The 26189-nt window shown below is 44.2% G+C and overlaps 3 protein-coding genes across 3 annotated transcripts in view; 1 reads left to right on the top strand and 2 right to left on the bottom strand.

Annotated features, from left to right (window-relative positions):
- LOC115261461 (protein eva-1) overlaps window positions 1-5266 on the top strand; it is a 553839-nt gene extending 548573 nt beyond the window's left edge. The window contains exon 11 of the mRNA XM_029863136.2: window positions 4055-5266. Within this exon, the coding sequence (XP_029718996.1) occupies window positions 4055-4254 (200 nt within the window). The 3' untranslated portion in view covers window positions 4255-5266. The remainder of the gene's footprint in view (window positions 1-4054) is intronic.
- A 3705-nt stretch (window positions 5267-8971) lies between these two features.
- Window positions 8972-11800, bottom strand: LOC134290512 (uncharacterized). Its single transcript, XM_062857667.1, has one exon. It carries the CDS (start codon window positions 11798-11800, stop codon window positions 8972-8974), a length of 2829 nt encoding a protein of 942 aa, XP_062713651.1.
- Window positions 11801-11985: 185 nt separating this feature from the next.
- Window positions 11986-16043, bottom strand: LOC134290073 (uncharacterized). The gene is made up of 3 exons (XM_062857060.1): window positions 15704-16043; window positions 15576-15643; window positions 11986-15516 (listed from the first exon to the last, which is right to left on the bottom strand). Exon 3 carries the CDS (start codon window positions 15370-15372, stop codon window positions 11998-12000), a length of 3375 nt encoding a protein of 1124 aa, XP_062713044.1. The 5' UTR covers window positions 15373-15516; window positions 15576-15643; window positions 15704-16043; the 3' UTR covers window positions 11986-11997.
- Window positions 16044-26189: the final 10146 nt, after the last annotated feature.

The following is a 26189-nucleotide window of genomic DNA, read 5'->3' as shown; positions in this document are numbered from 1 at the left end:
GCTATTGAGGCAACTCAATAATAGCGGTTTTCCTACTAATGGTTTTGCCGACGACTACCTAACATTGTTAGTCGGTATGTGCATCAGCATCCTTTTTGACCTGATGCAAAACGCTCTTCAGGTAGTTGAGGGTTTTTTTTTTCCTTCTAAACCATAGGGGGATAATCTGCTCAACAGACACCCTAACAGAAGGTTAGGGTAGTGTAGGTCTGACAGGCCGTCTTCTACAACAAAAGTAAAATCCAGGACTACTCTCTCCTCGTACCCACTAAACCATTCCTATGGTCGCCAAACCCTACGTCTCTCCGGAACCACCAAGAAGGTATTGCTTCAGAGAGGGGCTAGTGCACATCGCACCCACAAGGTTAGCTGCGTAGCCTGCAGCAACGAACATCGATGACTCGCTTTGGAGAGTCCATCACGGTAGCATGCTGGCGCTTAGCCAGTTTCCCGAGTGGTCCTCGCCACTCCCTTTGTCCTCGGAAGGCGGGCAGGGTCAACCCCGCCCGCGCCCTACTGCTGAGCGGACATCAAGAACTGATGCCCACGTGCAACCCGATCTGACCTGCCCGTAAGGAAGGGTATCACTACCCTTCAGGCCCTATCAGATGCACCCGTAGGTTGCAGACAGCAGGATCTCACCTACCCCGACCCTTGCCGGGGACCCCTTTCCAACCGCGGGCTCGGATCCAACCCAGTAGACCGACGCCACGACAGCACCGCTACCGGGACTTCCTCTCCGCGGCCACTTAATCGTTGTAAGGGTCGATCTCGACCGCAGGGCACCGGTATGACCTACGAAGCCGACTCCGAACCCCTGGACCACCTCTTGTACTGCATCTGGACTAGCCATTCTCCGAGTCCACGCGCCACCTCCTCTGTAGCTCCCAGACGATGTGGGTAATAGCCGTTGAAACAGCGTTCCAGCCAAACTCATCCCTACACATCCTCTGGACCAAGTTGTCCGGAGTTGTGTCCTCCCCGCATGTGGCAAGCATGCGGTCACGCATTGTGCGAAAACGCGGGCACACGAACAAAACGTGTTCCGCCGTTTCCTCTGAACCATTGCACACTGGGCATTCGGGAGAATCCGCATGCCCGAAACGGTGTAGATACTGTCGGAAGCAACCATGACCTGTAAGGACCTGTGTCAGGTGGAATGTGACTTCCCCATGGCGCCTATTAATCCAACTATCTACCCTCGGTATCAACCTATAGGTCCACCTTCCTTTGGTGGAACTGTCCCACGCGCGCTGCCATTTGACCATAGAGGCCATCCTGACAGTCCTGCGTATGCCTCTTGTGCCGCGCATTTCGAAGCACTCCATGTCCTCACTGATAAGAATGCTGATAGGCACCATACCAGTAATGACGCAGAGAGCGTCGTGTGACACGGTACGGTACGCGCTCGCAACCCTCAGGCACATAAGCCTGTAAGTACTTTCCAGCTTCCGTCGGTAGCATTTAGTACTTAGCGCGGTGCCCCACGCCGGGCCGCCATACCTAAGTATGGATGTAGCAACACTAGCCAGAAGCTTGCGCTTACTGGCGTACACCGCAGAGCTATTGGACATCATCCGGGACAGTGCCGCAATAGCTGTGGAGGCTCTTTTACAGGCATAATCGACGTGGCTACCAGGGCCCTACATTTTCAATTTCAATTGAAATTTTCAGGCGAAGTTTGTAAACAATGGTTTCAATCGTCAATGGAAACAAGGCGCCGTCGTCGTCGCTCAGCCCGACTGTCATCGTCACCGATGAACCGACGGCGCTGCGTCGTCGCAGACGCCACTTTGTTTCGCACTCACAAGCTCACGTACGCTCGTTCGACATCGAATGAATTTCTCTGTTATAACTCAATTAATGAGTGTAACAACCGGCAAATCTGTGTAATGTTAATGTATTCTATGTACATTTTACTGAAATAGGTCATTACCCATAAAAATATTAAGCAAACATACATTTTAGACAATTTGAAAATTTCAACTGAATCCCAGTCGGTGTGAAAATGAGCCGCCACCCGTCGTTGCGTCGAAGAAAGTGACAAGAAGGGCGGCTGAAGCGAAGCGCATGCATGTTGTTTTGAATGTTCCCGTCGTCGGCGTCCGTACGATGCTGATGGGCGCTCGCTTTCAGCGTCATGTTTTGGTTTCGACGATGTAGGCCCCTGGTGGCTACCGAAGGTAAGCTTATCGTCGATCATCACGCCCAAGTGTTTGACGGAGCGCTTTGACAGGATAGTACAGTCTCCTACAGTAGTAGTTGAGGGTTGGTGTCGCCAATATGGCCTTTCGGTGAATCCGAGTAAAACATCTATTGTTCTTTTCACGGAAAAGCGAAACCGTAATGGCGTTCGACTTTTACGTCTCTTTGATTCTTAAATCAATGTGACTGAACAGGTAAAGTACGTTGGAGTCATTCTTGATTCCAAGCTTTTCTGGACACCTCATGTTGAGTTCAGAATCAAGAAAGCTTGTATGGCCTTCGGGCAATGCCGACGAACCTTTGGTACAACTTGGTGTCTAAAACCCAAATATATAAAATGGATTTACACAACTGTGTTCGACCAATATTGGCCTATGGATGTCTTGTGTGATGGCAAAAGGGCGAAGTGAGAACGGTCCAATCAAAATTAGGCCATCTCAAAAGGATGTGCTTAATGGCGATGTCTGGAGCGTTCTCCTCAACTCCTACGGCATCGCTTGCAGTTCTTTTTGACGTTGCCCCACTACACATTCATCTCAAACAAGAAGCACTTTCTTGCACTTATCGTCTATGGGTACTCGGTTTACTAGAGGAAACTCATGTGAACCGCAGTTTAACTCATACCTCGTTGTTTCCACTTTTGGTGAATTGCGACAAAATTGTCCTTGCTCCAAGTGATCTTACAATTGCTTGTAATTTTCCATATAGGACATTTTCCACGAAATTCCCTTTCCGGGACATCTGGTTATCTAGAGAGAAGTATTTCAGACGGCATCGTATGTTACACTGATGGCTCCCTTCTCGAAGGTCGTGCAGGTGCTGGTGTTTATTCTCGTGAGCTAAGGCTACATCAGTCTCACTCGCTTGGTAGACACTGCACCGTTTTTCAGGCCGAAATCTTTGCTCTTATCTCTCCCCATATATCAAGCACACTCCGCACATCAATCAGCATTTCAGCAGCACGTATTGGGCAAAAAAATATACTTCTATTCAGATAGACAGGCTGCTATTAATGCACTTGCTTCGGCCAACTCCAGGTCGAAGATAGTATGATAGATAGCGTTGTGACAAACTGGAGAGGAAGGTGTTGTTGAACCAAACAAACAACTGATGTTTGCCCAACCAAAAGTTGTTTCAAATCAAACCGGCAAACTAACACCGAATTGTATTCTGTCGATGAGGCTTGAAACGTTGAAAAAAGGGTAGGCAAGAGCAATATCCAGATGGATGTTCTATGAGGCCACGTCAACATTGGTTCCGAGAAGTCCTGCATTAACTTCGACAGAATTATTCTGTGAGCACTGCCACAGGTATTAACTTAGAAGCTTTCTTTACTCATTGACTTTTTACGATATTTTCATTCAAATATGTATCTAACATTTACTGAGCTGTTTTGAAACTAGCTGAAAATGCAATTTTTCACGCATAACAAAGTAAGTTGTGGCTAATAAGGCTATTCCCAGATTTAATTTTGCATGCTGATATAATGCAAATAAAAATATAAAATGTTTTATATTTTCGCTACAGATTAAAAATAAAATAAGCTTTAAAGTATCCTTACAACCAATCAGAAAACACATAAACTCCAAGGATGTGTTTTGGCTTCGCATCCACCAAACCCAATGAACATATGGACTGGTAACGGATATAAATAATAAATACCTAAAATATATTTTAATAAAACTTTGGATGCCCGAGGTTTGGATTCGTTCTCACTTTTTATTTCCATATTATTGAGGTTTCAATGCCATGAATGAAGCAAACAATTTTCATAATTAAACAAAAGATACATGTATTACATACGCATTAGATTCATGCAACACATCAAACATTCGTTTCATCTTTCCAGGTGGCATTCGCACCCCAATTGCAGCAATGAGCACCCTGCCGCGACCCCACCAGCAGCAGCCCCCGCCGGTGTTTCTGGGTGGACCCGGCTCCATACTGGGCCACTCGCAAACGCTCAGACGGCCGTCCAGTGATCACGATGGTAATACCCCACGCAGTCTCAGCAGGGGTGCAGCAAACACTCAGTTCTACTACGGGTGACATTCGGTTTCCGGCCAGCCAAGCCCAGCCCACTTCAAGCCAGCCCAGTCCACCCCGCTGCAGCCTCAGTCCATACTGAAACACAAAGAACCGACCATCAGCGAAGCGGAAGATACCATGGTAATGTGTCCACCTAATCGAACGTACTGTTTCTAGAACTGCAACATTATCCTGTTGCGAAAGCAGAGCGCCCTGCTGAACTTTCACAGTGACAAGGATCTAGTGTATTTGTAACTGATTGGGATCTGGTGGGGAGGAGATTGATTCCGCTGACAAATAAGTCATCCTAATGACGGAAAAGTGAATTGATATATCGGTATATTCCTCAAAGCGGAATGGTTGATGGAAGGAGCAATCAGATTGATAAGCCATAAGTCGTTAAAAGAGAAACTAACTTGTTGTGCAATTCCAAGAGTGTTGTTTAAGGATCATTCTGGGTAACAAAGTGCAATAAACTGTCCAAAGGAACACCGATAATTGCGGTTCGTTGAAATGTTCAGCTGACCGCACACATGCACAAAAATCGGGAATGTGTTTTATTGACGTTTTTCTACTATCATAGTTTAAAGTTGGTAATCAGGGTATCGTGCATGCAAAAAAAAAGTAATTCCCTTTGTTTGTGTGAGACCAACCACGAGAAATTAATGTAGTTTATCGAAAACAAAAAAGCAATTCATACTTGAATTGATTAAATTAGATCTTTCCAGAAACCAAACAAAACACCTAGACCTTTAAGAAATGTACAGGAGTTCGAGAAACACGAGGAAATTTTGTACAAACTCTTAATCAAATCGGAAGCGGCAAACGTAGAAATCTAGATATCTAGGGAAATTTAAAGTCATGATTGCGATTGCGGAACGATTACGTATCCTAGAAAATGTGTACAGATGAAGTGATTTATTTATTTTCTGTTTATTCATGGAAGGATGTCATTTATATCGTTAAATGATATAAATGTTGTGAATATTTTAATAAAGCGATTTATTAGAAAAAAAACACTTGATATCCATTATTCTGATGACTCATCTTTTAGCCTTTACTAGCCAAATTACTTAATAGAATAGCCTTGATCTGTCTATCTGTCCTTCTGTCTGTCTATCTGTCTATATGTCCTTCTGTCTGTAATGCTTGCATGCAAGTTGGTAAAATTTGCAAACAAGTGTTTGGTATTAAGATGATGACCAATGGTAGAGGATAGGGTAAAGAGTTAGGGAAGAGGGTTAGGGTAGAGGGTTAGAGTAGCGGGTAGGGTAGAGGGTTAGGGTAGAGGGTAGGGTAGAGGGCTAGGGTAGAGAATAAGGTAGAGGGTAGGGTAGAGGGTAGGGTAGAGGGCTAGTGTAGCGGGTTAGGGTAGAGGGTAGGGTAGAGGGTTAGGGTAGTGGGTAGGGTAGAGGGTTAGGGTAGAGGGTAGGGTAAAGGGTAGGGTAGAGGGTTAGAGTAGCGGGTAGGGTAGAGGGTTAGGGTAGAGGGTGGGGTAGAGGGTAAGGGTAGAGGGTTAGGGTAGAGGGTAGGGTAGAGGGTTAGGAAAGAGGGTTAGGGTAGAGGGTTAGGGTAGAGGGTTAGGGTAGAGGGTTAGAGTAGCGGGTAGGGTAGAGGGTTAGGGTAGAGGGTGGGGTAGAGGGTAAGGGTAGAGGGTTAGGGTAGAGGGTAGGGTAGAGGGTTAGGGTAGAGGGTTAGGGTAGAGGGTAGGGTAGAGGGTTAGGGTAAAGGGTATGGTAGAGGGTAGGGTAGAGGGTTAGGGTAGAGTGTAGGCTAGAGGGTTAGGGTAGAGGGTAGGATAGAGGGTTAGGGTAGAGGGTAGGGTAGAGGGTTAGAGTAGCGGGTAGAGTAGAGGGTTAGGGTAGAGGGTAGGGTAGAGGGTTAGAGTAGTGGGTTAGGGTAGAGGGTAGGGTAGAGGGCTAGGGTAGAGGGTAGGGTAGAGGGTAGGGTAGAGGGCTAGGGTAGCGGGTTAGGGTAGAGGGTAGGGTAGAGGGTTAGGGTAGAGGGCAGGGTAGAGGGTTAGGGTAGAGGGTAGGGTAAAGGGTTAGGGTAGAGGGCTAGGGTAAAGGGTTAGGGTAGAGGGCTAGGGTAGAGTGTTAGAGTAGCGGGTAGGGTAGAGGGTTAGGGTAGAGGGTAGGGTAGAGAATAGGGTAGAAGGTTAGGGTAGAGGGCTAGGGTAGAGGGTTAGGGTAGAGGGTAGGGTAGAGAGCTAGGGTAGAGGGTCAGGGTAGAGGGTTAGGGTAGAGGGTTAGAGTACCGGGTAGGGTAGAGGGTTAGGGTAGAGGGTAGGGTAGAGGGCTAGGGTAGAGAATAAGTTAGAGGGTTAGGGTAGAGGGTAGGGTAGAGGGCTAGGGTAGAGGGTAGGGTAGAGGGCTAGGGTAGCGGGTTAGGGTAGAGGGTAGGGTAGAGGGTTAGGGTAGAGGGTAGGGTAGAGGGTTAGGGTAGAGGGTAGGGTAGAGGGTTTGGGTAGAGGGTTAGGGTAGAGGGTTAGGGTAGAGGGTTAGAGTAGCGGGTAGGGTAGAGGGTTAGGGTAGAGGGTGGGGTAGAGGGTAAGGGTAGAGGGTTAGGGTAGAGGGTAGGGTAGAGGGTTAGGGTAGAGGGTTAGGGTAGAGGGTTAGGGTAGAGGGTTAGGGTAGAGGGTTAGAGTAGTGGGTAGGGTAGAGGGTTAGGGTAGAGGATGGGGTAGAGGGTTAGGGTAGAGGGTTAGGGTAGAGGGTAGGGTAGAGGGTTAGGGTAGAGGGTAAGGGTAGAGGGTAGGGTAGAGGGTATGGTAGAGGGTAGGGTAGAGGGTTAGGGTAGAGTGTAGGCTAGAGGGTTAGGGTAGAGGGTAGATAGAGGGTTAGGGTAGAGGGTAGGGTAGAGGGTTAGAGTAGCGGGTAGGGTAGAGGGTTAGGGTAGCGGGTAGGGTAGAGGGTTAGAGTAGTGGGTTAGGGTAGAGGGTAGGGTAGAGGGCTAGGGTAGAGGGTAGGGTAGAGGGTAGGGTAGAGGGCTAGGGTAGCGGGTTAGGGTAGAGGGTAGGGTAGAGGGTTAGGGTAGAGGGCAGGGTAGAGGGTTAGGGTAGAGGGTAGGGTAAAGGGTTAGGGTAGAGGGCTAGGGTAAAGGGTTAGGGTAGAGGGCTAGGGTAGAGTGTTAGAGTAGCGGGTAGGGTAGAGGGTTAGGGTAGAGGGTAGGGTAGAGAATAGGGTAGAAGGTTAGGGTAGAGGGCTAGGGTAGAGGGTTAGGGTAGAGGGTAGGGTAGAGGGCTAGGGTAGAGGGTTAGGGTAGAGGGTTAGGGTAGAGGGTTAGAGTAGCGGGTAGGGTAGAGGGTTAGGGTAGAGGGTAGGGTAGAGGGTAGGGTAGAGGGTTAGGGTAGAGGGTAGGGTAGAGGGTTAGGGTAGAGGGTTAGGGTAGAGGGTTAGGGTAGAGGGTTAGGGTAGAGTGTAGGGTAGACGGCTAGGGTAGAGGGTAGGATAGAGGGTAGGGCAGAGGGCTAGGGTAGAAGGTAGGGTAGAGGGTTAGGGTAGAGGGTAGATTAGAGGGTTAGAGTAAAGTGTTAGGGTAGAGGGTTAGGGTACAGAGTAGGGTAGAGGGTTAGAGTAAAGGGTTATGGTAGAGCGTAGGGTAGAGGGTAAGGTAGAGGGTAAGGAAAGCGGTTAGGGTAGGGTGCAGGGTGTTTGGAATAGAAGGTCGAATGGACAAAAGGTCGAATGAACAATAGGTCGAATGGACAAAAGGTCGAATGAACAAAAGGCCGAATGGACAAAAGGTCGAATGGACAAAAGGTCGAATGGACAAAAGGTCGAATGGACAAAAGGTCGAATGGACAAAAGGTCGAATGGACAAAAGGTCGAATGGACAAAAGGTCGAATGGACAAAAGGTCGAATGGACAAAAGGTCGAATGGACAAAAGGTCGAATGGACAAAAGGTCGAATGGACAAAAGGTCGAATGGACAAAAGGTCGAATGGACAAAAGGTCGAATGGACAAAAGGGCGTATGGACAAAAGGTCGAATGGACAAAAGGTCGAATGGACAAAAGGTCGAATGGACAAAAGGTCGAATGGACAAAAGGTCGAATGGACAAAAGGTCGAATGGACAAAAGGTCGAATGGACAAAAGGTCGAATGGACAAAAGGTCGAATGGACAAAAGGTCGAATGGACAAAAGGTCGAATGGACAAAAGGTCGAATGGACAAAAGGTCGAATGGACAAAAGGTCGAATGGACAAAAGGTCGAATGGACAAAAGGTCGAATGGACAAAAGGTCGAATGGACAAAAGGTCGAATGGACAAAAGGTCGAATGGACAAAAGGTCGAATGGACAAAAGGTCGAATGGACAAAAGGTCGAATGGACAAAAGGTCGAATGGACAAAAGGTCGAATGGACAAAAGGTCGAATGGACAAAAGGTCGTGTTACGGGAGCGGAGACGGTTTCGGACGCTTCTTTAGCAAACTCGGGGTTTGGGTAGTTGAGTATGCTTTAAGCTAGAATTTTAATTTCATTATTGCATGTTAGGCTAAGTTTTAACAATAATTTTACTTACAACATAAGTCTTTCACATGTGTTTCTCCGTCGTAGTGTAACAGTTGTATTTTTGTGTTTTAATAGTAGCTGCATGTATAATTTTAGGTATTAACAATAAGCTTGGCATATTTCATGTGTTTTACTTACATTTCTTCGTATAATAGTTTTAATTCAATTAGAAATTAAGTAGGATTAAGGAAATAATATTGTAAACGTGTGAACTTGTGCACATTTCCTATTCGTTTTTGTGTTCCTTTTGGATCGTATTGTCACCGATGACGTTGCCGTCGTTTGTCACTGACGATCGCGATCCCTGCTGTAAAATGCAAGGCCGGGTTGCCAACACGCCCCCACCCGTATTGCGCGAAGTTCCTTCCGCTATACAGCCAGCCGGCTCTTGAACATCTAGCACTGCAAGCAAAGTCGCCGGTCGTTGAGTGATGCCAGTTGAAGTTTGAACATCTGCCTTGCGAACACGTCCATCTTTTCCTGGATATACCCGCACAACTCTTCCTCTGGTCCAGCTGTTCCGTAAATTGTCCTGCACGATGACTACCAAATCGCCGATTTGTAGGGACCTTGCTTCGCCAAACCATTTGGTCTGCTTCGAGATGGCTGGCAAATACTCTTGGATCCACCTTGTCCAAAAACGGTCAAGCATCGCACGGGCTAGGTTCCAGTTCGATCGCAATGCTGTACGAGGATCCACATGTTGAACTGCCGGTTGATTCACACCGGAAGAGCTGAGCATTAAAAAATGGTTCGGTGTTAGCGCCTCCTGTTCCGAATTTTCCAGTGCCAGATAGGTCAGCGGTCGGGTGTTCACCATGCCTTCGATTTCTACCAGCACCGTCGACAATGTTTCTTCGTCAGGGTTCCTGCATACTGGCAAAGCACTTAGAGCGACCTTCACAGAACGCACGAGTCTCTCCCATGCTCCTCCCATATGTGGAGCATATGGAGGATTAAACTTCCACTGTGTCGCAGAATTGGTGAAAATTCCAGCGAGAGAGTTGTTGATGGCGGAGATTTCGGTCTGAAGTTCCCGTTTCGCTCCCTGAAAATTCGTTCCTTGGTCGGAATATATCTCCGCTGGTGCGCCTCTGCGAGCAATGAACCGACGAATCGCCAGTTTGCAAGATTCCGTGGAGAGACTTGCAACTATCTCCAAATGGACCGCGCGTACCGTCAAGCACGTAAAGAGTGCTACCCATCGCTTGGTGGTGCTTCGGCCGATCTTTACCGTTAGAGGGCCAAAGTAGTCTAACCCAACGAACGTAAAGGGTCGAACGTACGGGGTTAAACGCGCATCTGGAAGTGGTCCCATCCGTGGTATTTCAGGTTTCGCTTTGTAGACTCTACACCAGTTGCAAAGAGTAGCTACCCTTCGCACCAGAACTCTCAAGGCCGACACGAAGTACTTCTGCATTACCTCGTTCGTCACAGTTTCCCTGTTGGCGTGCCTGAACGTACGATGATACCAATCGACCAACAAGAAAGTCGCGTAGTGTTCTTTTGGTAGAATTAGCGGAAATTTTACATCCGTAGAAATCCAATCCGCTTCCCTCGTCCGGCGTTCCATTCGGATGAGCTCTCCTTCCCCAATAACCGGAGATTGACCGTGAAGTCTACTGCATTTCTTAATCTTCTGCCGCTGATCAGGTGAAACATTTAGGTTTTTCAGCAGCACCGCGAACTCTTCCGGATACGCGTCCAGTTGAACCAGTCTCCACACAGCGAACTCCGCATTCCTCAGTTCTTCTCGACTTAAACTTGTTGAAGAACACAATGGTTGTCGTCGAATTCTCCGCAGGCAGTTTTCGTAGAAACGGCGCACGAATGCGACGCATCGTATCAGTCGCTCCCATTTGGAGAAGCGTTTGAAATCCAATGTTGGTTCCACTACAACATGGGTATGTACGTACAAGGGACGCAGCTCCTCCTGAGACTCAGCCAAAGGAAGTTTTCGTTGAGGCCAATCTTCTTCTCGCTCGTACAGGAAAGTTGGTCCTTTAAACCAGCGGCTGTTCGGGTCCACATTGGGTCCGTGTCCCCATTTGGTAGCGTCGTCCGCAACGTTACATTTTGTCGGTACCCAACGCCAGTCCTTAATGTCCGTGAGCTCCAAGATCTCGCCAATCCTGAATGCTACAAATTGTGTGCGACGCCGTGGATCGGATTGCAGCCACGACAGCACTGTTGTTGAGTCGCTCCAGAGTACTCTCCGATGGATTTTCAGTGTATGGTTGGAAACAACGGTTTCCATCAAGCGAGCTCCCATAACGGCGGCTTGAAGCTCTAACCGAGGAACAGATAGCGGTTTGAGAGGTGCGACTTTTGTTTTTGCTGAAACAAGGCAACAGCGGATGATGCCCTGATCCACCAGGCGGAAGTAGGCACATGCCGCGTAAGCTGATTCACTGGCGTCGACGAATATGTGCAGTTCCAGCGTTTCGTAGGCTTGTTTTCCGTAGCCAGGGAAATAACAGCGGGGTACCTTCACCTCTTCAAGCTTCTTCAACATCTGGACCCACTCCTTCCACCGAATAGTTGTTTCCGCCGGAATCTGCTCATCCCAGCCAACACCGGCTCTCCATATGTCCTGAAGCAGCACCTTCCCGTGAACTAACGCCACCGCTACCAGTCCCAGAGGGTCGAAGACGCTCATCACCACGCTCAGGGCTTCTCGTTTCGTTGGTACTGCCTCTCCCGCGATAAAACGCTGAAGGTTCTCTCGTAACTGGATGCAAAACGAGAATATGTCCTCGCTCGGCTGCCAGGTCATTCCTAGCACGCGTTCTGTACTGCTGCATTTGTCCATTACGAAGTGTTTGGTTGTACCTTCGCTACCGTCTCCAATTCGCTCGATCACTTCTGGTGAATTCGACATCCAATGCCGAATATCAAATCCTCCGGTGGCGTGGACAGTTCTAACTTCTTTCACCAGTTGTACTGCTTCCTCGACTGTATCTACGCTGTCTAAATAATCGTCGACGTAGTGGTTTTCCTTTATTGCCTCGGCTGCTTTCGGGAAGTCGTCCGCCTGTTCGTCCGGGGAAAACATCCTTTTGCATATAAAACAAACCAAATGATCCATAAACAAATGCGCAACGATCCATAAAAAATATCACTTCATGGGGCCTTGTAAGCAATTTTATTGCTCTTTTCGCATAAACTATGGATCGTATTGCACTTTTGTATGGATCATTACTGCTTTTTTAGGGATTTTCAGTTCAATTCTGTGGAACATGCAAATATATGTTATGAATCGTTTCGTATTTGTTTAAGGATCGTTTTTGTGGTTTTACTGGTACAAAAAAAGTGCTGCCGCTCCTTGTCCGTTGCTATATGAGCATAGCCTTTCTCTTGGTATGAAATAATCTGCTGTTTGACGTTGGAGTACAGCTCTGGTGATTTTTGCAGTCTCTTCTCCAGGCAAAGCAGACGACGTTCCGCCATGGGCCTACTGTTTGGGAATTCCACTCGGTCGTATTTCCACAAAAGCCCTGTTTGGAAACGTCCATTGGGAGTTCGAACCGTAGTTGCTCTAAGGATTTCTCGAGCGCGTACATCATCGGCAGAATCCAATGCGGCTGGTGATGTTATTCCCGTGCCTTCGACACGGAAGAAATCTTTCACTAAATCGTGGAGCGTATCATCACCTGAACGGCTGCACAGATGAAGCACATGGCGGAAGGGATTTTCAGTAGAACCTCCACTTCTTCCAAACACGACCCAACCAATCCGAGTTTTCGCTGCTACCGGCTCATCCGGCTTACCTTCTCTCAACTTTAGAGGCGTTTCGATCTTAGTGTTGTCCAGACCAATCAGAATTCCGGGAAGCGCATTATCGTAGCTCTTTACCGGAAGCCCGCGAAGGTGTGGAAAATCCCTTTCGAAGTTCTCGAATCGCAACGACTGTTGAGGCAAATCCAGCTTTTTGACCGTGTGCACACCATTCAGGACGAAACGTTTCGTAGAATCAATTCCCGAGATGTAAAGTTGAACACTTTGCGATTCTTCTTCCGTACGCTTCACTCCGTTTGTCCACTGCATACACAGCGGGGTCGGTTGACCTACAATCCCCAGTCGCTTCACTATAGAGTTGTCTACCAGAGTGGCATCGGAACCGCTATCAAGGAACGCAAATGTTCGTATCGATTTCCCGTTCGCGTGTAGTATGACCGGAACTATACGGAAAAGTATCTTGCTCTGCAAATGTCGATGAACTGATACTGTTCCCGTTGTAGTGGTGACGGTAGCACTCGTCCTATTCGGCTGTGGTTCTCCCGGATGGAGAAGGCGGTGGTGACGTTGCTGACAGCCGTTTACGCCGCACGCTGGAGCCTTACAGGGCCAGCGTCCATGAGGATACAGGCATCTTTTGCAGAGATGGACTTCGTTGGCGATCTTCCAACGATCGGCCAGACTTTTATGCTTAAACGCATCGCAGTCTTTTGGTTTGTGGCCATTGATTTTGCAGACTACACACGGCCGATCCGGTTTGAATTCCGATGAACTTTCTTCCGTCTTTGTTCCTTCCTTGGTCCGCCATTCCGCCCTAGTACTCTCCGTCGAGTGAGGATTCACGAAGGCCTTCGCCTTTCCCTTTTGGACGTCTGGTTTCTGGCCGCTCTGCTCAGTGATCGTTGTAACGCTACTTGCCGCTGTCACTAACACGTTCATGTAGTCCGCGAAGGCTCGGAGGTCGGCCACCAGCTCACGTTGTCTGTAGAGAGCCCAATCAAGCTTGATATTCGCTGGCAGCTTCTCCACAAGCTCTTGTAGCAGGATGGGATTCACTAAGTGCATTTCTTGTCTTGTGCTAACAAGATGCACACAGAGATTTCTCACTGCAAGTCCGAAATTGATCAGGGTGTCCAGCTTATCGTGTCGGGGAGCGGGGGTGGCACGTACTTCATTCAGCAGCGTATGGATGATAGCCTCTGGACGACCATACAGCGAGTGCAATGTATTCATGACCTCTGGTACATTCGTTGGATGCAGCAGAAAACAGCTAACAGCTTTCCTAGCGTCCCCCTTCAAGCTTCGCTGCAACCGCATCAAGTTTTCTGCGTCTGTATATCCACACATCTGAGTGGACGTCTCGAAACTGCTCCAGAAGAGTGGCCACTCTGCTGGATTCCCAGAGAATGATGGTAATTCCTTGGGTACCACATGGCGAGCGGCTAGCTGTTGGGAGTTTGGACCTTGCAGCTGTTGAATCGGAAGGTTTGACTGCCGCGGCATCGAGAAGATTGGAGCTTGGTAACTGGACACACTTATCCCCGGATAATGCTGCGAGGACAAATTGTAAATGCCCCGACTGTCAATGGGCATCGAAAAAGAAGGAGGAATACTGTTCTGCGACATAATTGGAACACTTGGCGCCGAATGAGGAATTGCTGCGCCTCCTCCCGCGAAAACAGAGGAGCGGGCAAGATCACCTGGCAGTACCGATGGATATACCGGGGCATAATCGCCCCAGGGAGGATTCAATGATAGGGAAGCAGGAACTCTACTCTCAAGGGCTGAACTGATAGACGAAATGACCGGTAGGTTACCTACACTTGATTGAGGTACCGAACCCACGGGTTGATTGTAATTTGGACCGGGAATGAACCTTGGAATAACTTCGCTACTTGGTGGATGGACTAAATTACCCGCTAGGCCAGCCTGCACTGTCGGTCGGTTACTTACCGCAGCTGTAGACGTGTTTGGGAAAGACAAACCATGTTGAGCGTTGATGTACGTGCTTCTCGGCAATACCGAGACCGGCTCCATCACGTTGACTGCTGCAGACCGTGGCGTGGATTGCTGCAATGGTGTAGGTTGGACATTGCTTGGCGACGATGTTATGGTTTCCACCGGCAAAACGGAATGGGCCAGCGTCACAGGCGATATTAGGTCCTTGAACGTCGGGGCGAAGGTAGTAGCACAAGAAATTTCGCCAGCAGTTGCTATTGGTCGCTGTCCGCTGCTCTCGCCGAACGTAGGTACTGATGAGGGATGGGCCACGTTGGTTGCTACGGACATGAGCCCAGTGGGGACCACTTCCCCAGGATTGGCGCTCACGGTATCTGCTCGTTGCGTATTCATCCACTCTCGTATCCTATCTGCGTCTTGACGAGCGCTGCGACGGCTCCTGGTACTTCTTCCTTCGTCGTCTTCCTCCAGCCGAGCTTGAAGCAGTTCATATTTTTTATCAATGAACTCCTTCTCCAGAATCATCAAATCGGCGATTGCTTTATCTCTCCTCTCCTTCTCCAGCCTCATCGCCATTTCCTGCATATCCTTTTCCTGCTTCTCCTTTTCTGCCAGAAGTCTCGCGCGTAGCTCCTTTTCCTCAGCTAAACGTTGCATGTCGAGCCTCAACTTGGCCTCTCGTGCACTAGCTGTTGTGGATTGTGACACTGACGCAGCGGGTGATGCCGAACAGAACGCACAGATGTAGGTTCTGCTTTCGTCTGCAATACTGTCTCCAACACCAGCGCATTTGAAGTGGTACCAGTGGCTACAACCGTCGCACTGGACCATTCGGCTATCCGCTTCATCGGGTTGGTTACATGCGCGACAATTTCGGTTGACCGACACCTCACCAACATTGGTCACAAATCCAGGCGGAACCGTCGTCATTGTACCGCAGATCTCTATGCTCCGGACGATAGATTGGTGTGAGGTTAGAACGTTTATGTTCTTAAAGTTCTGTTACGGGAGCGGAGACGGTTTCGGACGCTTCTTTAGCAAACTCGGGGTTTGGGTAGTTGAGTATGCTTTAAGCTAGAATTTTAATTTCATTATTGCATGTTAGGCTAAGTTTTAACAATAATTTTACTTACAACATAAGTCTTTCACATGTGTTTCTCCGTCGTAGTGTAACAGTTGTATTTTTGTGTTTTAATAGTAGCTGCATGTATAATTTTAGGTATTAACAATAAGCTTGGCATATTTCATGTGTTTTACTTACATTTCTTCGTATAATAGTTTTAATTCAATTAGAAATTAAGTAGGATTAAGGAAATAATATTGTAAACGTGTGAACTTGTGCACATTTGCTATTCGTTTTTGTGTTCCTTTTGGATCGTATTGTCACCGATGACGTTGCCGTCGTTTGTCACTGACGATCGCGATCCCTGCTGTAAAATGCAAGGCCGGGTTGCCAACAGGTCGAATGGACAAAAGGTCGAATGGACAAAAGGTCGAATGGACAAAAGGTCGAATGGACAAAAGGTCGAATGGACAAAAGGTCGAATGGACAAAAGGTCGAATGGACAAAAGGTCGAATGGACAAAAGGTCGAATGGACAAAAGGTCGAATGGACAAAAGGTCGAATGGACAAAAGATCGATTGGACAAAAGGTCGAATGGACAAAAGGTCGAATGGACAAAAGGTCGAATGGACAAAAGGTCGAATGGACAAAAGGTCGAATGGACAAAAGGTCGAATGGACAAAAGGTCGAATGGACAAAAGGTCGAATGGACAAAAGGTCGAATGGACAAAAGGTCGAATGGACAAAAGGTCGAATGGACAAAAGGTCGAATGGACAAAAGGTCGAATGGACAAAAGGTCGAATGGACAAAAGGTCGAATGGACAAAAGGTCGAATGGACAAAAGGTCGAATGGACAAAAGGTCGAATGGACAAAAGGTCGAATGGACAAAAGGTCGAATGGACAAAAGGTCGAATGGACAAAAGGTCGAATGGACAAAAGGTCGAATGGACAAAAGGTCGAATGGACAAAAGGTCGAATGGACAAAAGGTCGAATGGACAAAAGGTCGAATGGACAAAAGGTCGAATGGACAAAAGGTCGAATGGACAAAAGGTCGAATGGACAAAAGGTTAAATGGACAAAAGGTCGAATGAGACAAAAGGTCGAATGGGACAAAAGGTCGAATGGGACAAAAGATCAAATGGGACAAAAGGTCGAATGGGACAAACGGTCGAATGGGACAAAAGGTCGAATGGGACAAAATTTCGAATGGGACAAAAGGTCGAATGGGACAAAAGGTCGAATGGGGCAAAAGATCGAATGGAACAAAAGGTCGAATGGGACAAAGGGTCGAATGGGTCAAAAGGTCGAATGGGACAAAAGGTCGAATGGGACAAAAGGTCGAATGGGACAAAAGGTCGAATGGGACAAAAAGTCGAATGGAACAAAAGGTCGAATGGGACAAAAAGTCGAAAGGAACAAAAGGTCGAATGGGACAAAAGGTCGAATGGGACAAAAGGTCGAATGGGACAAAAGGTCGAATGGACAAAAGGTCGAATGGGACAAAAGGTCAAATGGACAAAAGGTCGAATGGGACAAAAGCTCGAATGGACACAACGTCGAATGGGGCAAAAGGTCGAATGGAACAAAAAGTCGAATGGGACAAAAGGTCGAACGGGACAAAAGGTCGAATGGGACAAAAGGTCGAATGGGACAAAAGGTCGAATGGGACAAAAGGTCGAATGGGACAAAAAGTCGAATGGGACAAAAGGTCGAATGGGACAAAAAGTCGAATGGACAAAACGTCGAATGGGACAAAAGGTCGAATGGAACAAAGGGTCGAATGGGTCAAAAGGTCGAATGGGACAAAAGGTCGAATGGGACAAAAGGTCGAATGGGACAAAAAGTCGAATGGAACAAAAGGTCGAATGGGACAAAAGATTCAATGGACAAAAGGTCGAATGGGACAAAAGGTCGAATGGGACAAAAGGTCGAATGGGACAAAACGTCGAATGGACCAAAGGTCGCATGGGACAAAAGGTCGAATACGACAAAAGGTCGAATGGAACAAAATGTCGAATGGGACAAAAGGTCAAATGGGACAAATGGTCGAATGGGACAAATGGTCGAATGGGACAAAAGGTCGAATGGGACAAAAGGTCGAATGGGACAAAAGGTCGAATGGGACAAAAGGTCGAATGGGACAAAAGGTCGAATGAGACAAAAGGTCGAATGGACAAGTGTTAGGGTAGAGGGTAGAGTAGAAGGTGAGGGTAGATGGTAGGGTGGAGGCTAGGGTGGTGGTTAGGGTGGAGGGTAGAATAGAGAGTGAAGGTAGAGGATAGAGTGGAGAGTAGGGTAGGGGGTTAGGGTAGAGGGTAGGGTGGAGGGTAGAGTAGAGGGTAAGAGTAGTGGGAAGGTTGGAGGGAAGGGTGGAGGGTAGGATAGAGGATTAGTGTAGAGTGGAGGGTAGAATAGAGGCTAGAGTAGAGGGTTTTGATAGAGAGTTGAGGTGAGTAGAGGGTTTGGATAGAGAGTTGAGGTAGAGGGTTTGGGTAGAAGGTGAAATAGACGGTTAGGGTACAGGTCGGACTCGATTATCCGGGGGTTCAATTAACCGGGGGTCCGATTATCCGGGGCTCGATTATCCGGGAAAAATGGCTCGATTATCCGGGGAAAAGTTTGTTTTTGCTTTGTTTACAAATTTTTAGATTGCAATATGTCAACAAATGTGATAAACATCAAGTACAACACCTGTAAGTAGGATTTGGCCAATTTAAAAATTGTTTTTGTTTTTTCACATTTTTCAGCTAAAATTTCATTTTTAAAAAAAAAATGGTTGTAATAATACTAGACGTTAAGTTTAGGCACTACAACGTTATGTATGTTAGCTTCTATGTTTAACGAACAGTTTTTGATTGAAGAACATCAAAAATAAAAGAAAAGAAGCATGGCTCGATTATCCGGGTGATTCGATTATCCGGGGTGAAATAATTTTGGAGTCACCCGGATAATCGAGTCCGACCTGTAGTTGGTAGGGTAGTAGGTAGGGTAGATGGTAGGATAGAGGGTTAGGACAGAAGGTAGGGTAGAGGATGGGGTAGATGGTAGGCTAGAGGATTTGGGTAGAGAAATATGTTCGAATATATATTCACTCACTTCCAAATTTGTGAGAAATTCATTTGGTTTTCGGATAAAAATATTATCAATACTTTAATTTTGAGATGTATGATCGTAAGAACCTTGGTAAGGGCCATTTAATTTTCAGAAGTTCTTATTAAGCATTGTTCAAATTACAAGGAAACGGCATATTTGATTGTTGGTGGGCTTTGTTTCCGTGTGGTTTTCGATGATAATCGTTTATACGTATTGCGAGTGCTATGAAGTTATATTTCGCTCTAGCCAGGAAAACTATGTCGGAATGAAAATTATACGCTGTTCACAGGTGGCGGGACACATGCGGCGAAGCCGCATATAGAGGATTGGGGAAACAAGGCGGCAGCAGGCCGCCGAAGTTTCTGATATCCGACGCGCCGTATTTGCGTCGATTCGGTTCTAGGCAAACCACAAATCCAAGATTTTGCTCGGTATAATGCAAACAGAGATGTTATCCTTATTTTTAGTCCGACGAGCGTTAGCGAGTTCGGACAGCAAGCGATTTCTTGGTCTATTGCACACATAGTTTATACCGTCTCTTCAGTCTTTTTTTTATCACAGATAATCGTTTTTTAGGATAATTGCAGAAATGTTTATAACAATTTTCTCATTGTTTTGCAATCAGATATTTAGTGTTAATTTAGATTTATATTTTTATTATTTGTACATTGCTTTTTATATTGTTTCACATATTGCCATCATCCGTTCCGTAAATCTAACAAATTTACCACGCAATTCTGCGGATGAGATCAGTCGTAGATAGTCTTATCCAAAAAAGCATATAAAACACCAATTCGAAAAACAGGCTTAATTCCAAAGGGAGCAGTATGTAAAGAATGAACAGAATTCAAGGTAATATTCTTTGAACAAAAAAATGGATGAAAAGAAAAAAACAAACTGCTGACGGGCGCCGCGGCGCCTACAAACAAACTAGTAAATAATAATCGTTCTAGGCCGTGACGTGAATTTTTATATAACTAGCGAATCATATCACCTACCAAAGGTTGCTCCAAGATCCACACCTTACCCTACCCTACTTACAAATACTCCTCCCCAAGACAACTGTAGGGATGCTGTGGATTCCACCGTATATAGTAACAACGGTTGCCGAACTAACATTCCTTCCCTTTCCCGATGACCGTAAGGACGTGGCCGGCATTGTTATTGACTTTCAAATATTGATCTCTCAAATTGTGCACATTGAGAGTATGTAACTAGTCCCAAGCACCATTCATTGGTTCTCTATGCAACTTCGATTGTTTTGGGCAATCACAGAGTAGTAACTACGATATGTACGGTTATATTTACTTTGCTTTGCTTTACAAACCAATTATGTAAACGGTTAACCCTGAATAAACAGGAGAATACACAAACGCGCATCAAACTAAAGAAGTGAAACTCCAATGCAGGGGCATTTTCCTTCTTTAGACACCAACAATTAAAACAGTGTTAGTACTAGGTACTTGTATGCCGATCCATCGAACTCATTGCAGCACTCAGCAGCAATACAATATGGAGGAAGACGGCAGAGAGACGGCTTTCTGGTGATTTTATTATCAGCCATGTGTTTTCAAGCAGATTGAGAAGCATACGGAGGCGCATAGTTGTTTGTGCCTATGCTGTCCATGTTAACTCGTTAACGGGGGCCAGATCTCGGACATTGTGATTGCCATACTGTCCCGGTCGTGAGGTCACTTTTTTTTGCGAAATAACGTCCAAAAGATGGGATGGGTCATAATATCCTATGTTCTTTCCTAGGACTTCGAGGCGTATCAGCATGTTCGGACGTTATGCCCCGAAAAAATGCGCCATAAATTCCTGGGACATTATGGCCTCGGACGTTATGATGCTGCGCCCGTTAACGCCCAATGTATCTCACAATTGTAATCTTTATTATAAATTGTCAACAACAGTGAAGTACCAATGAAAACATGATTTCACGAAAAAATTGGAAGTCCGATATTTTTTCAAGCTTTGTTTAAGCACAACTTTTATACTGTCGTTGTATTCTGATCCGTATGTATACCATGCATCTATATTTAGTGAAAGAGAGCATAACTACTCAAGAAGAATAAAAAAGGCCATGGTTTACTAGAGATATCTACGTGTATCAAAAAGCATATTTCTCTTTGTTTCTCTATTTTTCTGGTATTCTACCACTCTTATTAGCTGCAACTCGCGCTGAAGGTAGTTCTCCTGTAGAAATCCCGGGAGAAATCCCTGAAAGTCACAAAAGAAATCCCGAAAGAAATCCTATTCTGAATCCCATAGGGGATTCTCAAAGAAATCACGGAAGATATTCCGACTGGAAGCTCGGCAGGGCTTTCTGGAAGAATAATTGAAAAAAATCCCGAGTGGAATCAAAAGAGAAACCCTTTGAGGAATGTCACAAAAACTAGAAGAATCTTTGAAGGGACCACAGTAAAAATCCTGGCAAGAATACTTGAAAGAATCCCGCAAGATTCACTGAAGGAATACAATGAGGAATCCCTGAAGCAATCCTAGCAGGAACTCTTAAAGGAACATTTTACAAAATTCTGGAAGGGATCTTTAAAGGAATTTCAGCAGTAATCCCTGAAGAAATGCCGACTTGAACATATACCGGTTCAAGAAGCAATCACTAAAGAAATTCCGGGAGAATTTCCTAAAAAAAATCATATCTGATAGATTTCTGAGGGATATCAGCTGGAAGCTCGACTGAAAGAATCACTGTTGAAATTTTGGGAGGAATTACTGAAAAATCCCGTGTGAAATCCCGTGAAAAATTATACTAGGATTTTCTGAATATAATAGAAATCTTTGGAAGAATACTAGGACGAATCTGTGAAGAAATTCCAGAAGGAATCCCTGAGGAAATACCAGCAAGAATTTCTTAATGAATCCTTTCAAGATTTTCTAAATCAGATATTGCTTTGTTCCTGGAGGAATCCCATAGAGAATACCTGATGGAATGTGTTATGTCCGTAAAAATACGAGGCAATTAGATAACAAACATGAAAAAAAGAAACATTATTCATTCTTTTACGAGGCAATACAAAATATGGAAAAAATGTGCTTTCTCAACTCGTACACTTCTGACAGTTCTCGGCTCGCGGTGGTGATACCCGAGCAGAAAGCATTTCTGTAGCGAGCGTCACTAATGCGTAACCAACCGCTACAGCAGAATCCTTAGAGAAATCATGGCAGAGATGGTTGGAATCTCATAAGGGATCCTTGAAAGAATCATAGAAGAAATTCCGGAGGTAATTATTAAAGAAATCCTTGAAAAAACTCGGGAAGAAATTATACGATTGCCCGAAGAAATCTCGGCAGAAATCTATATTCTTCCATATTCCTTCTCGGGAGGAATCCCTAATGGAATAACAGCAGGAATTCCGGAAATAATCTTTGAAGATGTTCAATCCCTGAAGGAATGCCGAATATAATAACTCAATAATTAAATAAATTCTTTCAGGACTTTTCAAAACAATCCCTGCAGAAATCTCTAAAGAGCTCAGGAGCAATCCCCACAGCAATTCTTGAAGAAACATCTGAAGGAATCCTGGGAAAGAATTCCTGATGGTTTCTCGATAAACCCGTTCACTTAATCGACTTCTTTGCTCTGTATTCCAAACCTCTATCCTACGCTCGTCCTACTCTCTACCCTATCTTCTACCCTACCTTCGTCATGGGGTTTTTTTTTGAAACCTGTTGATCTCAAAGTTGGCCTCAAATCCTTCCCAATCAAGCTGAGTTATGTGTCCAAATTTCAGGCAATTTGGCCCACAAAAACCCCCCCCTTGACAAAGAGAACAAACTTGCCGATAATACCCTTTGTCACCCTATTTCATAATGGTGAAAACAGAACACTGATTTTTTTCGAAATGAAATTTTTCAATCTATTATGCTGAATATAACAACCATTATGTTCAAATCACATACTGACTTGCTTTTAGCATGATAAAACGGTGTTAAATTCAGTTTTGCAATCGAAAATTTAACTTTTCTTGTTTGGTAGGTTCGTCTTTTTACTGCACACCTAAAAATTCTGAAATTTACACGAGACGGAATCATTAAAGAACGTTAACATTTTCAAGACTGAATCACGAATTGGACACAATTTTTCGCGCATCATGTAAGTACCCGACTAGATGAACATAACAAGAATATATCATAATTATATCTTAATGTGATATAACTAACAAATTATGTTATAATTTTGTTATGACATGGACTGTTTATTAATTTTTCAAACTAAATTATAACAAAATATATTATAATCTTTTGTAACTAGTTTTGTTACAAATAAATCAGAACAAACTCTGTTATAACTTTGTTATTTTTGCAACTGAACAAAATGATCAGTTGAAAAAATAACATAATTATATCAGAATATTAAATAATTTTAATTTTTAGCTATATTACAAAAAATGAGAAATTTGATTATGTATTCGTTTTTTTTCATTGCTTGTGGAGCAAAAGGTCGATGGATGCAGGTAAAATATCAAAAAATGCTTATAAGGAAACAGGTTTATTCTATGTAATTGAAAAATTTATGAAAAAGCATTCAATTGCTGTTGAGGGGCTGCAGATTTGCTTGTTATTTATTGCGTAGAATTTCGGAAGCGTATCCGGCTTCCCTCAAAACTGAAAAATACTCATTTTTTTTTCAACTTTGAACCGATTTAAGTGAACTTCGACTCGTTTGAATAAGAAATCTTTTTTTATTGATTGATTATGCGAAAGTCCAAATTTTCTGGAACATGTTTTATGCTATTGAGGGGCCCAGATGCAAAGAGGTGTAAGTGACCATTTTGTCGAGTTTGAGCTGAGCATTTAAAAAAGTCTTCAGATCTCAAGCTTTCAGGAACATTTTAAAGATGGTTAGATGATGATGATTAGAAAAAATACAGTAATCAGAGAAAATTGGGTTGATATTGAAACTCCATACATTTTGAATGGGATGAAAAACTGGTGAAAAACTTCAAAGCTCATTTACTAGAAAGTGGGTTTTTGTAACTTACACTCCCTTGCTTCTAAGCTCCACTATTCTAATATCGTCATTGTTGGAGTTAGCGTATTGAAAAGACATGGTCTCTCGTGAAACGTGCTTCGTAATGATTACTTTGAAGTCAATACTTTGGGCCTAGGCTGGGCAGATATGCTATTGCAGCTGGTCTATGGAAAATTCCTCGCGTCTAGCAATTCGGGTTTTCTTTAACCCACGATGACCAGATCGGTTCAGTCGGATTTGTTTCAGATGGAAAAAATAAATCTGGATTAAATGAGATCAATATTGTCAAAATCGGAGAAAATTTATCGCAGATATACTGCCGTTCTACGCATAATTGTCCCATATTATATGGGAATCCCATATAACATGGGACAGTTAAGCTTAGAACGGCAGTATAAGCATTACATAGTATACCTTCTTTAGTTTATTGACTGCTGTTTCATATTATGAAGTAAAAAAAAAATTCATCAGACTCTTCCGTATTTTTTATTTTATTCATTGCTTTATTTTGAGTTTTTGGGTAAATATAGCATCATAGCTATTGATATGTTTATCTAGGTATTTATTTCCTTCTTTCAATATCCAGGGTGTCCATTCATATTCAGTTTTCCGATTCCCGGATTTTTCCCGGGTATGGACTAACTTCCCGAGTATGTACGAACGCAAATTATTGTTGTAGTAGGACGCTCCTCTCTGTGTATTTTATATACAGTTTTAATTTGGTCTATACCTTGATACGAATCTTAGATTTTTTATATCTTTATTAAAGAGACTTTCAGCCCTTGGCTGGTTCATCTCTGTTCATATAGATTTCCTGATTTCACAAATTATGATTAAAAAAACTTACTAACTCTACAATCACTGGTGTTAATTTCCCCTTCTTAAACGAAATTTAGGATTAGAGTTAGTTGAAAAGGTCCTTTCTATAACAAGGAAATGGAATCTATGAAAATAGTATTGAAACTGATGTCACTGTGTCTGATTTTATCACGAAATTTTTGTTGAATATCATAAAAAAAATCGGTAAAAAAATATCGAAACATTTTTGGTAAACCTGGTATTTAGAAACTAATGTATCAATTATTTGCTACATTTTGTGAAAATCTCCATCTAACTTTTTGTTCTGCTTCCATCGTCATTTTAACCCTAACTCCATTGGACCCCAGGCACCTTTCAGAGCTCGTCTTTGATGGAACACACTCAGCGAGGTGACGAAACTGAGGCCATAAAGGTATCCCTTTTAGGGTTAAACAATTTACTTGCTGAATCCAAAATCTTTTGACACCGATTTTCTCTGAATTTTGAAGTAAAACGTTTGAGTTCTTCTCCAATATTGAATAATATCTTTTTCATTCATCATTCAACATTTCTTCCTTTAGGAAGTACTCCATGGGTTCTGCCAATCATGAAATTTGTACCTACAACTTCTTTTAAAATGCTTCGTTTGGCTAATATTGCCGTAAACATATCAGGGATTCTATTGTATACTCTTCCGGGGATCCGAGTTCTTCACAGATTCCATAGAAGATTCTTCTGTGGGTTCTACTACTATACTAAGGAAATCTGTAGGAAATTTCTTATTTGATCCCATAAGAGAGTCTTTCATGAGCAGTTTTTTTTTTTAAATTCGCTGTAGTTTACAGTGTTGTACTTACTCTTCAGAATTTTACTTGAATTTTACCTAAAGCTCCTCCAAAATTCTGTACAGAAGCGGATATACACAATATCACTGTATTTCAATAATTTTCTCCTTGACTTCTGCCAAAGGGATCAAATTTAAGGGATCTGGCAGATATATATGAAGAGTTCCACTAAGAATGTCACCAGAATCCCCCCAGAAACTGACACTTTTTTTTTCAAACGTGAAAATCTCTTCGCCGTAAGTAACTTCTGCAGGTTTACTGAGTTTGCCAGGAATTCCGATTTTCCTAACAAGACTCAAAAAGTCCATCGTGAAATCTTGCAGAAATCTGAAAATTTCGCCTAAGAAGTATATTCTGATTTCTTTTACATGAATTTATCAAGATCCAACAGAAACTACTAAAATTCAACCGGCAACTCTGTTAATGTTGCTAGCATTCTATTCAAGACTTGCTTGACACTTATGAGTACAGATAGACACCATAAAGATTTTTCCCGGTGCCTTTTACAATTTCCCGTGTTTTTCCCGTATTTTTTCCGGTGGTTTCGAATTCCCGGGTTTTTCCCGGTTTCCCCATATTTCCCGGATGGATGGACACCCTGAATATCCCAGTCCCGTTACGGTGCCAAAATCCTATCACTTTTCTACGATTCTCAATTCTTATATGTTAAGTAAAATTTTAGCTTCAAAAAGTGATATATCTGCACATGAGTTTTTTTTAATCTCAAAATTGAGTAAACTTATAACATATAATTATAATTGGATTTATATGTCATTTTAACAGTACTGCTATTCTAACTTCCAATTATAACGTCAAAAAGTACCGAACAGACTATGTATTATGAAGTACTTAATGAATGTTAGTGAGCGTGGAGATAGCAAATGTGGTACCTACTAAATAATTCTAATCAATAAAAATGTCAACTATGTATACAGACAATTCTGCTCAATTG

The sequence above is a fragment of the Aedes albopictus genome, chromosome 3 (genome assembly GCF_035046485.1).
Source record: "Aedes albopictus strain Foshan chromosome 3, AalbF5, whole genome shotgun sequence".
In the NCBI taxonomy this organism is placed as follows: domain Eukaryota; kingdom Metazoa; phylum Arthropoda; class Insecta; order Diptera; family Culicidae; genus Aedes; species Aedes albopictus.
The sequence above is the reverse complement of the archived record's forward strand: the minus strand, read 5'-3'. Positions and strand labels throughout refer to the sequence as shown.